The sequence below is a fragment of the Octodon degus genome, unplaced genomic scaffold, assembly GCF_000260255.1.
Source record: "Octodon degus isolate 3935 unplaced genomic scaffold, OctDeg1.0 scaffold00113, whole genome shotgun sequence".
In the NCBI taxonomy this organism is placed as follows: Eukaryota; Metazoa; Chordata; class Mammalia; order Rodentia; family Octodontidae; genus Octodon; species Octodon degus.
This window is the reverse complement of record NW_004524689.1, coordinates 8,815,922-8,831,311: the sequence shown is the minus strand read 5'-3', so window position 1 is coordinate 8,831,311 and position 15,390 is coordinate 8,815,922. Positions and strand designations below refer to the sequence as shown.

Here is a 15,390-nt window from a genome sequence, read left to right as displayed (position 1 = left end):
GGAAGATACACTGCTGTAATCATGATGAAAATCAAGATGGAGATGTCTCAAAACAGGAGGAATTCCATGCGACTCTGCTATTCCTCTCCTAGATATATTCCCAAGAGAGTTAAAAACGTCATGCTGTATTAATACATGCACACCCAGGTGTACACCAATGTCATGCGCAGCAGCTGACCTCTGGAAACAGCCTGCCTGCCTGTCAGCAGAGGAATGAAGAAAGAAAATGCGGTATGTGTGCATGCATGTCATGGACTGTTGCTTAGCATTAAAGAAGAGTCCAACAATATCATTTATAGGAAACTGGGTGTAACTTGAAACCATCAAATTACATCAAATAAGTCTCATAACTAAACATCACCAGGAATAATAAAGAAATGAGTAAAATAAAGGGGTTTAAAAAAAAACAGAAGGCAGACTTTCTGAAACAGGGAGGGAGATCAGGGGAAGAGAAGTCTAAGAGAGGAGAGAAAGGGCTCAAAATTATCAAGACACGTTATACGCATAGACCAATTCCCTAAAACCAACATCACTATTGCATACTGTAAGTATTATGCTAATAACAGATAAAAAATTAACTTTAAAAGTATCAACGTGAACTAAAATTTTTCAGAAGTTTGTTTTGGTTTGTGGGGTTTTTTTTGTTTTTGGTTTTTTTTTTTTTTGGCTGGCTCAGGATGCTTTCAGGGCAGGTCTGTTAAGGCTTGAGGATTGAACCACAGCATCCTGATTGCTTTGTTTAGGTAGTCACTTAAACAACTGTGCTAATGGGCAGGCCCTTATTAGAAGCACAAAATTCAGAAGTGGTTTTTTTTTTGGGGGGGAGGAGGGGATTTTTTTTGTTTGCTTGTTTGTTTTGACTGAACTAAAAATTTTTAAACGTAGTTTCCTTAGTATTGCACTACTAAGACTTATTTACATCCTGCTGCACCTTCCCACAGCATTTGCTTACTGGCCATGTAATGGTTCAAAGCAGCTCAGGCCCTATAAGGAATGGCTCGTTCACACGGGGCTGATCTATGCAGCAGCCTGCAGCGGGAATCTTTCCAGGCTCACGCTGCCTCGCATGGAGCTGCGCCTGTGTTGGGGGCCGACGTGCATGAGCACCTCCCAGGGCCTTGCTTGCTGTTCTACAATCATCCGGGAACCCCCACCCTCCCCCCTTCTTCCCCCCACAGAAAAGCTGAGCAGTGTCTCGGAAACTCACCCCACACTCAAGACCACAGAGTCTGTTTCCCGGGCCAGGTAACTGCACAGGCTGTGGTAAGAATCTACAAGACAAAACCAGGCCCAGTGAAGCCTTTGAGGAAGGCCCAGCATCTCCCACCCATTCCCAGGGAAAGCAGTCACCATGCGGGCACAGGGTGATGTCCCATCTGTGCCTGCCCTGCAATGACTCTGGCAAACTCTGCCAGGGAAAAGCCAGACATGACCCCAATCTCATAAATGCCCAGGATGGAGTAGACCCTGGGCATCACTTCTTGTAGTGTTCAATTTGACAATGAGGGAACTGAGAACCAGGAAAGCTTGGGGGGGTGACACAGATAATGCCAGGACTAAGCAAGTTGGTCGTGACTGCTGAGAATATTAGTATTTTGTGTATTGATACTGATTAAGCGTAACTGGCTGAGACAAAAGTACTAAAAAGATCGTGTATTTGAAGTTCTGGAAGGCAGATCCATTCATGTTAGTGAGCAGCGCATGTGGCTGCAGTTTGAGCCTCAGAACATCCCAAGTGCTCCTCCAACTGCCTTTCCCAGGTGCTGCTGCCAACACACAGAAACAGCAGGGAGCCTGTCGTGTCTTCTGCCAGACTGATCCCAATCTCTGTGTTCGGGCTCTTATGGATGCGGACTCAGGCACTAGCATCTTCTAAATCATAGCAAGTCATTCCTACGTTCAGGGGAGCTTATGAGATTGGGGGATGCTCATCAGGGATGGAAAGAGTGGTGGTGACAGCAGAAATGGAGACAGATGCCTTAAATGGTCCTCTGGCTGAGGGGTCTGACCCTATGACAAAGGTCTGTACCACTGAGCGACATTAGGACCTCTAGGAACTTTTAGGGCCCCAAGAGCTGGGACCACTCTAAAGTCCTTACTCAGTCCCTACTCAGTGAGCCTGGAGGGTGGTGTGGGTAGGGCCTTAAAGCTCCCTAGGGAGGTCAAAGGCAGCGAAGGCCGAGAGCTATGCAGATCATGACCTGGGCCCTACTGACTGGCCCAGCTTCACTGACTGCCCTGCCACCAGACTTCCTTCTTCCCTAGAGCCCAAGCTACCTTTGCTTCAGAGCTCCACCCATCCTGCCCTACTACTTAGACTGGGTAGGGCCAGGTCAGGGTGGACTAAAGGCAGCATCTGCTGTGAGTACCAAGTCCAGGGCCCCAGGACACTGAGCCTTCCAGAGAAAAAGCATCATGCAGTATTGTAGGACATCAAAACTAACCCCCAAACATGCCATGATGAGCTGAACAATTGAAGTGATCAACAGGCTCTGACTCTCCCCTTGTATAATCCACTTGCCCGGGGGGCTCCTGCTGGTATATGAATTTTCATGCTTTTCTCATCATATTGTCTGCACCAATATTAGTCTCTAACTATCTCGCGGAAGTGCAACGTTACTCATCCTGACGACTCAGAGGTTTTGCCCCTCATTTTGGAGCCTGAGGTGTCTGCCTCACCGGGCTGTCTTAGGTCCCTGCCCTGGCTCAGAAAGCCCAAACTGCTCCCTTTCCATAGTCCTGGCTGCTCCTCATGGGCCTGGGCTCAAATGCAGCCCTCTTGGACATAACGGGTTTGTTGAGAGGAACTCGGGTGCAATGACTCTGTGTCACTCTCTATTTAAGCAGCGTGATCAAAATGAGAAACCGCCGACCTAAGTTAATTAATTATCTTGCATAGTCTCACTCTCTTGTTGGCTGAGAAGCCAGAAGAGCAGAACATGGGTCTTTCTTGTTCTCCTCTGTGTCCCCTGTGCCTGTGAAGGTTTAATCCTATACGGATGCTCGGCATGTAATTACCGACCCATCCCTGCTTTTACCCCTAAATACAACATTAAGCCTCGGCACAGGAAAGCACCTGCAGGGCAGAAAATCTATGGTAGTGATGGCAAAACTTTTAGAGTGTTTGATGATAACAAAGAGCCAGCTGCAGCACAAGCACCATGGGTTCCCCACCACTGACCTAAGGCCTAAGAGGAGGAAGAAGTTCCCTTAGACTGGATCCCATGGCTAGGAGACATTCACAATTAATTTCTGAATCAAAAAAGCACCATGGCCTCAGCTTTAGATATAAAATGATAACTGGGGATAGATGTTATTATTTCCACCAGGTAGCAGTAAGAACTCCTTTTTTAAAGGAGTTTGTACAAGCTTTGCTGTATAAGTAAATTTTTATATTATCGTATCATTCATTCATCCTGCGCCATTCATTCAATCCATACATTTAGTCCCTTTGGACATCCATCCATCTAGTTAAATTCATGCATTTGTTTAATCTTTCATTTAGACAATAAAAGCAGGAGCCAGGCATTGGAGACAAGACAATAGCAATCTTTGCTGTACTCCTGAAGTTCTTGATATTCTAAGAGTAAACAAGGGACACAGGCAGACCAAGCTCAGCTCAGATTGTGACAAGTGACACAGAGACATTTGACAAGGATGAGATTAGGGATGCAACAGGGTCCAGGGCAGAGCAGAGAAAATCCTGAGCGCTGATGTGAGCATGGCCCCTTTGGCTGGGCCATCTGGTCAAACTGGAGAAAAGGGGTCATCAGCCAAAGTCAGTGTGGGGAATCTAGAGCCTCATGGCACTGAAAGCTTAAGGGACAGGGTGGAAGAGCCTGATGCATCTGCAGCCCAGAGCTACACAGAGGGTGAGGCACAGGGAGGGCACAACAGGGGCACCAAATGTGAAGGGATGGGCTTGGGGCCCACAGAGGGCTGCTGGCGAGGCTGAAGCACAGCAGGAGTGTTTTGAAAGATCACTCTAAATCCAGGGTTGAGAGGTGAAGCAGGGGACATTTGTGGGATGCAGGGAAGAAGAGCGAAGGCAAGAGAAGATGGACTGGGGACATAGTGGCCCTGCAGGGTAGAGGGCAGTGCATGGGTAGGGGTCCCTGTGAAACAAGCAGGACAGATGTGACTTCAAATGGAAGGGGAGTGAGAAGTCACTCTCAGGGCAGTGACCACCCCCCTGGGACATTGCTGTTCCTACCAGGACACAGACTGCCATATAATAGGAGCCACTGCCTGTGGAAGTGGCCACCTATCCACCAAAGTGAGCTCCAAGCCCTTGCCCTGTGCTCCCATGAAGAAACCCCCACTACTGGTTCCTTTGACTTCTTCTATGAGCTTCTCTTAGGGTCTCGGGTGAAGCCAAAGCCCCTTCCTTTCCCATAACCCAGGGGAGCTCCTTACCCAGGCTGCCGAGCAACCCGCCCCCTCCATGGTAGAAGATCACACCTCGCCGAGGGCTGCAGGATGATGCCTTGGGCTGGAACAGCCTCACGGGGACTGTCCCAAAGTGTAGGTTTGTCACCAGCAATTTAGGGTCCTTCTTGATGATGGCCACTCTGTCATGCATAAAGCGGACAAAGCTGGGCATGGAACAAATTCTCAGCTTCTCTAGTATGTTCCCCTGTTGGAGACAAGAGGAGCAAGATGAGGTAGAAGAGAAGTTAGGACCAAGAAGGCAGGTCTTCCCCAGTCACTACAGCTAAGACTTCCCCCATGATTCTCTCCTGCCTCTTGCATGCATAGTTGACTTTTTGGATCTTGGTAGGCTCTGGGTTGGGTTCAGGTAGGGAGTTGGGTTTCATGTTTTCCAGCTATAAGGTCTTACTTGAATAATGATGCTGATGTGATTAGAATATTTGTTCCCTCGTTGCCATTCCAACGTTATTTCAAAGTGGAAGGGTGATTAAGCAATTAACTGATTAAGGTGATTAGGTATTGATCTCCTCAGTCGATTCATTCTACTGTGCAAGGGATGGGTGAATTATCCCTGGAGTGAGCTCCCAACCTAAGACTGAGTTCAGCCTGTTTTTCTGTGTCATAAGCACAGATAAAGTTCCCTTTTTGCCAGAAGTCAAACAAGGTGACCAGAAGTCATTGTTGATGCCATGTTCCTGCTCTTCATGACCTCCCCATGAGCCAAACCTATCTTCCTACTTTATAGATTACCTACTTTTTAGAGCACCAAAGACTGACATGGATGTGAATTTGCAAAGGAGCAACCGAGTTTGGGCTGAGCAGAAGGAAGATGCTGAATTGAACAAAGTTGACTGTCAAAAGCATTTGGTCAGTCTGGGGAGATAGGTTGGTGGTCGAAGTGCCAGCCTGGTAAGCACAAGGATCCGAGTTTGATCCCCAGGCGCCCGGGCGCACCATGCTGGCCCCAAAACAAAGCGTGGAGGTGCACACCTGTAATGCCAGCACCAGAGAGGCTGAGACAAGAGGATCACTATGAGTCTGAACTGCATAGTGAGACCCTGTACCAATAAATAAATAGGAAAAGATTTTTTAAAAAAGCTTTTGCCCAATAACGTCACCTCTTTGGCTCTGCACTAGACTGTACTCTGCCCTAGTTCACAAATCTGTTTGGACACCTAAGTTAATACCATTGTGGCATGCCCAAACTCTGGGTTACTGGTGATCCTTAAGCTGTGCTTGTGTTCAGAAGCAAAGAATAATACAATTAATGGTGATGTGGTGAGCTTAGAAGGTGAGAGTAACGGCACAGGGTAACATATTTCTTAGTGTGTTTTTAAACTGACATGGTCTAATTATAAATAGGCCAATATCTTAATATTTTGTGAGGCATAATTATAAAGTATATTATGTATAGTAAGTAGATTGCAGCTATTTTAGTTCATTTCTTCCCTGAACCTCACTTTTAGGGTGGTCATAATGAAAGTAGAAACAGCTGACACTATTGACAACCTACCACACGCCAGCACTGTTCCAAGAGATTGGGTTATTAACTCAATTAAATTTCTCGAAGCCTTCCATGTCAAGTACAATTATCAAATTCCTTTTAACGATAGGGAAAGTAAAGCATAACCAAATCCGCATGGCTTTCCCAGAGTGATTCAACAAGTAAGGCACAGAATTTATGGTCTTAATCAATGAATGAGAAAGCACTTGGGTTTTGGAGTCAAACACATCTGAGCTCAAACCTGAGCTCCACCAACAAGAAAGTGCAAAACCCATTATCATCTCTGAGCTTCACACTTCTTCATTTATAATGTGAGAACAATGGTGTTGATGGACGAGGCCCAAGGATGAGATGGGGGGATCAGATGCCACCACCTACGTGAACAGTTTCACTGACGTGTCCTGGAAAGAGTGAAGCCCACCTCTTACTTGTTCTGGGTCCAATGATGCCTTTCTTCCATGGAGACAGTTCTCCAAAGGGAGTGTGAGTCCCTGCTTGAGATGGATGAGTTTAGGTTGGCCTGCCCAGTGGAGGTCAAGAGATGTACCATGAGACACGCTGTTTGCTTGGGCTGGGTTTGGCTTTGTTCTTCAAGAATACTCACTTTAAGAAACACATTTTCCTGCCCATCAACTGAGGAGTGGGTTTAAAAAAATGATATGGTGTTTTCTGTTTTTTGGTGTTTTGTTTTGTTTTGGGCAGAACCAGGGATTGAACTCAGGCCCTTGTGCTTGCCAAGCAAGTGTTTATTCTACTGAACCATCTCTCCGGCCCCCGATAGAGTGTTTTTATACAATGAAGTGTTACTCAGCTATATAAAAAGTAGATATAAATTTGAGACTTTTATAGGTAAATGGATACAACTAGAGCTGTGTTGGTAAGTGAAATAAATCAGAGCTGCATGTGAAAACACTGTATCGTCTCAGTAGTGTGAAAACCTGAAAGAGTAAATAAAATCTGAAAGGTACAATAGATACTGTGAAAGAGAAAAAATCTGTTCAATAGGAAGGAAGAAGTGGGATGAGGAAAAGGACAAAACAAAGAAGTGGAAACATATACTTATTTATATATGTAGGATAGCTTCAATTATTTTTTGTATTTTTAGGGAAGGGTCTACAGGGAGTTCAGGGCCTCACTACTAGATTGAACTCATAGTGATTTTCCTGTTTACAGCCTCCCAAGTGCTGGGACTATAGGCACGAGCCACCATGCCCAGTCTCCATTGCCATCTCAGCGTACCCCAGGGGCAGGGCCAGCACAGCAGGTCCAGGGTTGAACCCCTGGCCCCTGTGCCTGCCTGCAGGCATTTTCTCTTTTTCTTTTTTTTTTTTTTTAACTGAGAAAAAAAGTATGTATTTAGTATTAGCCAGCTGGACTCAGTTTAGATGATCCCAATTTTGTTGGCAACACCCAATGCATCGTAATTGGGAGCCAGTTGAACATATGCCTTCTTCTCTCCATCAGGCCTGATTAGGGTATTGACCTTGGCAACACTGATGTCCTAGAGCTTCTTCACAACTTGTTTGATTTGCTGCTTATTGGCTTTGACATCCACAATGAACACAAGTGTGTTGTTGTCCTCGATCTCTTTTATGGCTGACCCTGTGGTCAGGGGAACTTGATGATGGCATAGTGGTCAAGCCTATTTCTCCTGAGGATGCTCTTCCCAGGGCATTTGGGCTGCCCCTGGAGCTGCAGTGTCTTGGGACGGTGGCAAGTGGGAGACATTTGTATCTTCTTCTTTTTGTGGCCGTGGGTGTCTTTTAGCATGGCCTTCTTGGCCTTCAAAGCTTTTGCTTTGGCTCCAGCTTTGGGAGGGGCAGGGGCTTCCTTCTTCACCTTCAACACCATCTTGGTAAAAAGGCCTTGCAGGCACTTTTAGCTTGGATAACTGTACTGTTGATTTCTGCTGGTCTATTGAAAGAAATGCTTAAGCAGTTAATGCTTAAGAGTTTTTTTTTCTTTTAATTTCTTGTAACTTTTTTAAACCAATATTGCAGTTTTATGTCTGGTAACCTAAACAACTAGTCTGAAGATGCCATTATGCAATACAACAAACAAGCACTGTTGAATTCCTATTACTTTGTTTAGTGAAATTTTATATTGTTTCAAAATTATTTTTTTATTATCTTGTATTCTTTAAAAAAAATAAAAACTTTTTTGAAAGGAGCACATTTTCCATCACTGGTAACTTAGGACAGAGATGAAATAGAAGATCAACTACTCCTATTACAAGACACAGATGGAGTGGAAGAAGATCAATTTTTTAATACATTTATTTATTTATTTACTTACTTACTTACTTATTTAGTACAGGGTCTCACTGAACAGCTCAGACTTGTAGTGATCCTCCTGTTTTTCAGCCTCCTAAATTCTGGGATTACAGGCACGCGCCACCACGCCCAGTCTCAGTCCCAGTCTCAGTGAGCCCTGGGGGCGGGGCCGGCACAGCATGCCAGGAAATGAATCCCCAAGATCAATTATTATTGTTGTAAGTATTCATACTAATACTACAAATATACCATATATATTAGAAATGTTTATGGCCCAGAACTACTTTAGATATATACTGAAACTCCCTTATGAAATATTCTAGTATAATGTGCCCTTAAGATAAAACCAAAAAAAAAAAAAAAGATAAAATCATAGTTTGCATTCTCCTCTCCCTCCTTCTCTCTCCTTTCTCTTCCTCCATATATATATGTATAATTCTTTCTTTGTGTCTCCTCTTTTTCTCAGTTGTGCTAGGGATCAAATCCAAGCCTCACTCATGCTACATAAGCTGTGTACTGCCAAGCTATTTCTCCAACTCTGTATGTCTTTTAGCAGGGCCAAAAGCATTCATAGAAACTTTTTTGTTTTGCTTTGTTTTGTTAACAGGGATTGAACTCAGGACCTGGCACTTGCCAGGCAGGTGCTTAGGCTGCTGAGCTAGCTCCCCAGCCCATAGCAGCTTTTAAATCTATAATGATTTCAGAAAATGCTCTATGTTGGTCTTTGGCAATGTGACAAACACTACTGCAAACCTACTTTAATCCCTTTCTGAGTACCCAGCATTGTGCTGCATATTTTTAGTGCCCTTCTTAGTTAATATTCCCATTATTCCTACAAAAACTCTCCCTTGCTCTCCTTGCTTTTCAGAAGAAAAAAGCAAAGAACTAAAAGAATTAGGCCTCCCCCAAAAATAAAGGACCATAAAACAGACAAGTAAAATGAACAGGCGCTTCACAAAAGAAGTACAAATACCCAATAAATACATGAAAAAAAAATGCTCAACACGATTGGCTATTAGATTAATGCGGATTAAAACAACACTAACATTCTGCCTTTCTCCACAAAGAATGACCATTATCAGGAAGTCAAATGGTAACAAATGCTGGGGGGAAAGGAACCTTTCCACATGGTTTGCCAGGCAGGTGCTACGCCACTGAGCCAAATCCCCAGCCCTTCTACATTGCTGATGGAATGTAAACTAATACAACCATTATGAAAATCAGGATGGAGATTCCTCAAAAACCCAGAACAAGATATCCCATTTTCTTATTTTGTTTTTGTGTTATTTTGTTTTGCTTTGTATTTGGTACAGGGTCTACAGGGTCTTATTGCGTAGATCAGACTCGTAGTGATTCTCCTGTTTTCAGCCTTCCAAGCACTGGGATTACAGGTGCACAACCATGCCCAGTCTCAGTCACTGTCTCTGCATGCCCCAGGGGCAGGGCCTGCCTGGCAAGACAGGTCCCTGGCCACTGCGCTCTGCCTAAGCAGGAACTTTAGTCTGCTGAGCTATCTGGCCAACCCTTTAGAAATCCCATTTGACCCAGATCCTCCCCTTCTAGATATCATCTCTAATGAGTTTAAAACATCATATTACAGTGATACATGCAGTCCCGCATTTACAGCTGTGAAATTAATACTAGCTCCATCTTGAAAGCATCCTAAATGTCATTGGCAGGTAAAACAATAAAGAAACACGGTATTTACACACAATAGAGTACTACTGTACCATAGAGAAAAATGAACAAGTCATTTATGGAAAAGTAGATACATCTGAGATTATAATAGTAAGTGAAATAAATCATACACAAAAGCTTAACTATCACATGACTTCTCTTACATGAGAAAACCAAAGGACAAGTAAAGAGCAAAATGAAAGATAGATAATGGAGGTAGAAAGGTAGGTCTTTCTCAGAGAGAAAGGGGATCAAGAGATGGATAAAGGAAGAAGAGAAAGGAAATGAAAAAAGAAATAAGATTATTATGTACATGGACCAAGCTGTCTAAACAATATGTACTGCAAACATGGTGGGACATTCAAGGCTTAGACCAGAGTTGTCTGATGACCAGACTAGGATCTTGCCTTCTAGACCACAGAAACATTACTGTTTTCCCTCTTCCCCCTTAAACTTCTTCTCCTTCTCTTGAGTATCTTTTTTTCTGGAAGCTCATGGGCACTAAGCACTCAAATATCACCATTCTCAGCATCATCATGAGCAGTGAGCTGTTGGAGGACCCAAAGCTGGAGAGATGCACAGGGAACTCATAAGCTGACCTCACCCTTCAGAACCAACCTTAGACCCATGGCCGACCCTCTGGAAGCAGCCTGGAGCAGCTGACATCAGCAGGTGCTTAGCTTGTAGGCTGCCCTTGAAGAGAAACACTAAAGCAGTAGTAGTAAGCCTATGGCACATGTGTCACTATGTTTTTATTTTAGGATAAAAGATGTTAATGTAGCAGTTGGTTTTATTTCCTAAACTGAAACTTTAATATTTGAGTTTAATTGCAGTGTTTGGCACTTTGCAATAAATAAGTGGATTTGGGGTTGCAGTTTACAGTCAGTGTTTACAAAGTTTTCCCTCACTGCACTAAAGTTTGGAAGATATCAGTTTTGGGGTTGTTTGTTTGTTTGTTTGTTTCGGGTTTTTTGTTGTTGTGTTGTTTTTTGGGGTTTGTTTAGACCACATGGAAACCACCTAGGTCCACTATCTTGTGACAGTTTAACCTTTAGGGCAGCACAGGCCCAGGTTAAATAAGAGAGACAGAGCATTACAATCTTCACTCTCTCCTTGAATCAGTACCATTTATGTAATTATAAACTAGATTGTTCATTTCTCTAGAAGATGATGCCCATAGTGAAAAACTCCAGAAGCACAAGAACACATCTTTTTCAAACATTGCTAATTTATTAACCCTTATCATCTATATTGTATTAGCCATCTGTCCACCACCGGGACAAAATACCAAACATCTGCAACTTGAAAAAGAGAGAGACAGACTTACTTGACTTATGGTTTCAAGGAGCTCAGTCCATGGTTTTCTGGGTACAAGGAAGAAATATAATAGTGGAAGGACATGAGGGAGCAAGCACGCTCACTTCGTGGTGGCTGAGAAGCAGAATGTGGAAACAGTACCAAGAAGAAAGGGCCAAGGGACAAGATATAGCATCCAAAGTGAGGCACCCATGGCCAACTGAGATACCCTAGAAATCTGATGTGCCAAACCCTCATCTTCTCCTGAGGCGGTCATGTTGACACACCAAGCTTAATCAACACATTGTACTCACTGTCAACTTGACACCCCAATACATTTCCTTAAACCGCACTTCACTTCCAAATAAACACAAGTTAATAATTCCATCTAAACTATCCTGCGTAGAGCCACAAATGTAAAAGTCACTTCCACTCAAGTCTCACTTGGATGTTTTGAAAATCCAAATCAAAGTTTCTTCAGAAACTCAAAGCAAATCTTAGTTGTAAACCCCTGCAAAAAAAGTGAAAAACAAGTTACATAATCCCCATGTGCAATGCCACAGTCCTTGCTAAAAGGAAGGGCTTAGAGGTAGAAAAGAATACCAGAATGCAACAAGAAAAACATTAAGTCCTGGGGACCAGGGAGATGGCTCAGTAGAATAAGTGCTTCCCTGGCAAGTGCAAGGATCTGAGTTCAATCCCCAGTTCCGCCAAACAAAACATTAGCGTCCTGTAGCGTCATGCCCAGAATCTGAGGCATGTGATAAGAAGGTGCAATTTCCAAAGGGGTTGGACAACTCCACTCCTGTAGCCTTGAAATTGGCAGCCCACATCACCTCTGCTTGGCTGTTTCCACTCCAATGCCACAGTTTGCCTCAACAGTCATTCTACATTCACATTCCTGGCATATCCAACTTCCTGGGATCTCCACTGTACTTTTTCCACAGCTTGTCCTTTCTGGAGCCCTTTGCCTAGCCTACCAGATCTTCTTATGAAATCTGAGAGGAAGTCTCTCTGAACCCACGATTCTTCTATTCTGTATGCCACTAACACTACCACATATGAACAACACCAAGGTCTGCCGCCAGCACAAGCAGTGGACCCTCTTGGATCATGGTAAGGGCAGTTTCTAAGTGTCTGGATTGGCAAACATAGTGCAGTGAATCCCAGGGAAACCATTCCCTGGCAGCCCTTCTTGAGCAGGAGGTCCAGGGACTTTCTTCTCCAATAAAATGTTTGCACTTTTGCACCATGAGGCTACAATGGATGGGGTCCTGCTGATTCCTAGATGCCCTCAAGGCATCTTTTTCTTTGTCTCTGTGCAAAGTGCTTTGTTTCCTTTTGGTGGCACTAATCTCTTCAGCAGCCTCACCTCTTTTTTTTTTTTTTTTTTTTTTGGTGGAACCGGGGATTGAACTCAGGTCCTTGAGCTTGCCAGGGAAGCGCTTATTCCACTGAGCCATCTCCCCGGCCAGCCTCACCTCTTTTGATCAGATTTACATATACTTCTTTCTAGGCCAAAATGTAATGTTTTAATTTTTTTTTTCTGCCTTGAATTTTTCTTCCAATTCTCACTATAAAAATGGCAGAAAACATTCAGTTGTACCCATACCACAGCCTGAATGTTGGCTTGCCTTGATATTTTCTTTACCAGATCATTTGGTCCACAGCCTTTAAAATCTCAGGACATGGCTAAAATGTATTCTGATTTTCATCCAGCATAACACATACATATGTACATATTTGGGCCTCTAGGCTAGCTCCCAAAAGAATCTTCACTCCAAACTACACCTCATGAGGTCTTCCTTTACTCTTCCCATTCATAGCAGTATTCTGGTATTCTGAGCTCTGACCAGAGTTGCTCATAAAGTTCTACTTACAGCCTTCTTAATCCCTCATCTCCAAATTTTTCCAAACTCCACCTGCAAATCAGTTCCAAAGGGATCTGAACCAGATGAGCAGACACAGTCATAGCAATAACCCTAGTTCTCTGGTACCAGTTTGTTTGTTTTTTTTTTATTTGTCACTTTCCCAGCATTGGGAGAAAATACTCAACCCCCCAGTGGAAGGTTATAGCCCAGATGGCCTCTCCTGGGGGCGGCTCCAAGGAAGAGAGGCTTCCTTGGCTGATGTTTCCAGTCCGTGATCAGCTGGCTCCAAAGCAAAAGGGCATGGTGCAAAGGCCTGGCAAAGGATGCCTGCTCACCTCATGGCATCCAGGAAGCAGAGAAGGAAACAGTGTTAGAGGGGAAAAAGCAGAGAAACAAGTACAGTATCCAGAGTCATGCCTCTGTGGCCCATCTAGACACAGAAGCTTGCTTTACTATCCCCTCAGTGGTTCCCAAATCTAAAGAAATTCACACAATTGAGCTTCACCACCACTCATGTAATCTGATGCTTTTTTGCCATATGTGATAAATACCATTGCCCCCTTTTTACAGAGGAAGAAACTAATTTACAAAGAGAGTAAACAAATACCCCATGAACAACACGCAGCTAGAGAGAGGCCATGATAACATGCATGAACGTTCTGGCTGCTGCTGATGCTTCTTGCCTCTACACCACCTCACTTCATCCTTCATGGTTGTCCTCACATGTAATTCACTGAAGACCCTTTGGCCTCTTTCTTTTTTTTTTTTTTTGTGGAGCCGGGGATTGAACTCAGGCCCTGGTGCTTGCCAGGCAGGTGCTTATTCAACTGAGCTATCTCCCCAGCCCCATTTCTTTCTTTCTTTGGCAGAACCAGGGATTGAACTCAGGCCATTACATTTGCCGGGTAAGCACTTATTCTACTGAGCAATCTCCCCAACCCCAACCTTTGGCGTCTTTCGAGTCCCCATCCAAGGTTGGGACATTGAGATTCCCTCAAGGAAAAATTTGTTTCTCACTCTGCTATAATTTTGAATAGATGGTAGTATGCTATCACCCTCCCACCCTATAGCCCTGTTCAGAGCTTGGTTGGCAAGGTCACCCTAAAAGACTGGTTGAATTCAATATAAATTGATCAACAAATATTACCTTCAAGGTGCAATCTCTGTATTTGAGGGCCTACCTGAAGAAGCTAAAGTGGTCCCTGCCTTCGAGGTGTTTGCACTTAGGCAAGTCAAATACTTGGGGTCAGGTTAGCATTTGGAGGGAGAAGAATGCCTCACTGAAGAAAATGCTCGTCCCTATGATGCCCTTCATGTGCAGTGACTGGCTTTTGATTGTTTTCAATCCTCAGAAGAGAACCAGATGAGGGCCAGCAAGATAGCTCAGCAGACTTAGCGCCTCTGTTGGCAAGCACAGGCAGGGTTCAATCCCCAGTTCCACATGCCATGCTGACCCTGCCCCAGGGCACGCTGAGCTGGAGACCAAGTCCGGGCTTGGTGGCACACACCTATCATCCCAGAACTGGGGAGGCTAAAAACAGGAGGATCACTGTGAGTCCGAGCCGCATAATGAGACCCTGTACCAAATACATAAAAATGAAATAAGTAAATACCAGACGATTGGTACTAGGGAAGTGTTTGATGCTGAGGGAAGAGGCAGCTAATGAGGGTAGAGAGAATATGGAGGAAGGACAGAGGGAAGGATAAAGGGAAGACAAGAGGGTAGAAAGGAGAGAGGGATAGAGGAGGGAAGGAGAAAAATAAGGAAGAAAGAAAGGAAATGAGGAGACAGAGAAAAAGAACAGTGGATACAAAAAAATGCAGCAAACTCTGTCTTGCAGGAGTCTGGACACAGAGGGAGAAGGGAATGAAAGAGGAAAGGTACAGGGACAGCACTCAACTCATGATGAGGCCGACATTAGACTTACCAAAGTGATCGCATATTGGAAGACACAATGTACAGCTCTCAACTTGATGGGATATTTCATCGTAGAAGGGACTTCTGCAGTGTGTAGTTCCTTAAAAACAACCCAGATAAAGACACCCAGGAGAAAGACCAGCAAGCCCAGTAGCGGCACCAGCAGCAGGACAGCCATGGTTTGAGTCCAATGAGCTGCTCTGTGAGGAATAAGCCTGGAAAGGTATGTGAAGAGGACAGGGCTGATTACATGAGCTCCATCTCCACCCACTTTTTCCTGGCTATGCCTCACACAGGGCTATGATATGACCTCTCACATGTCAGCTGGGCATTGAGTAAGGGAGAAACCTGCTCTCTGACCAATACAAGGGCTATGAAAATGCATCCTGCACACCACAGAGAATTTGCATGGTGGCCCTC

General features: G+C 44.3%; 1 protein-coding gene across 1 annotated transcript in view; it reads right to left on the bottom strand.

Moving 5' to 3' along the window:
* Positions 1-15,148, bottom strand: part of LOC101579994 (arylacetamide deacetylase-like 4) — a 23,287-nt gene extending 8,139 nt beyond the window's left edge. Inside the window, exons 1-3 of the mRNA XM_004639666.1 lie at positions 14,981-15,148; positions 4,417-4,636; positions 1,208-1,271 (exon numbers count right to left, since the gene is read on the bottom strand). Coding sequence (XP_004639723.1) covers positions 1,208-1,271; positions 4,417-4,636; positions 14,981-15,148 — 452 coding nt within the window. The remainder of the gene's footprint in view (positions 1-1,207; positions 1,272-4,416; positions 4,637-14,980) is intronic.
* Positions 15,149-15,390: the final 242 nt, after the last annotated feature.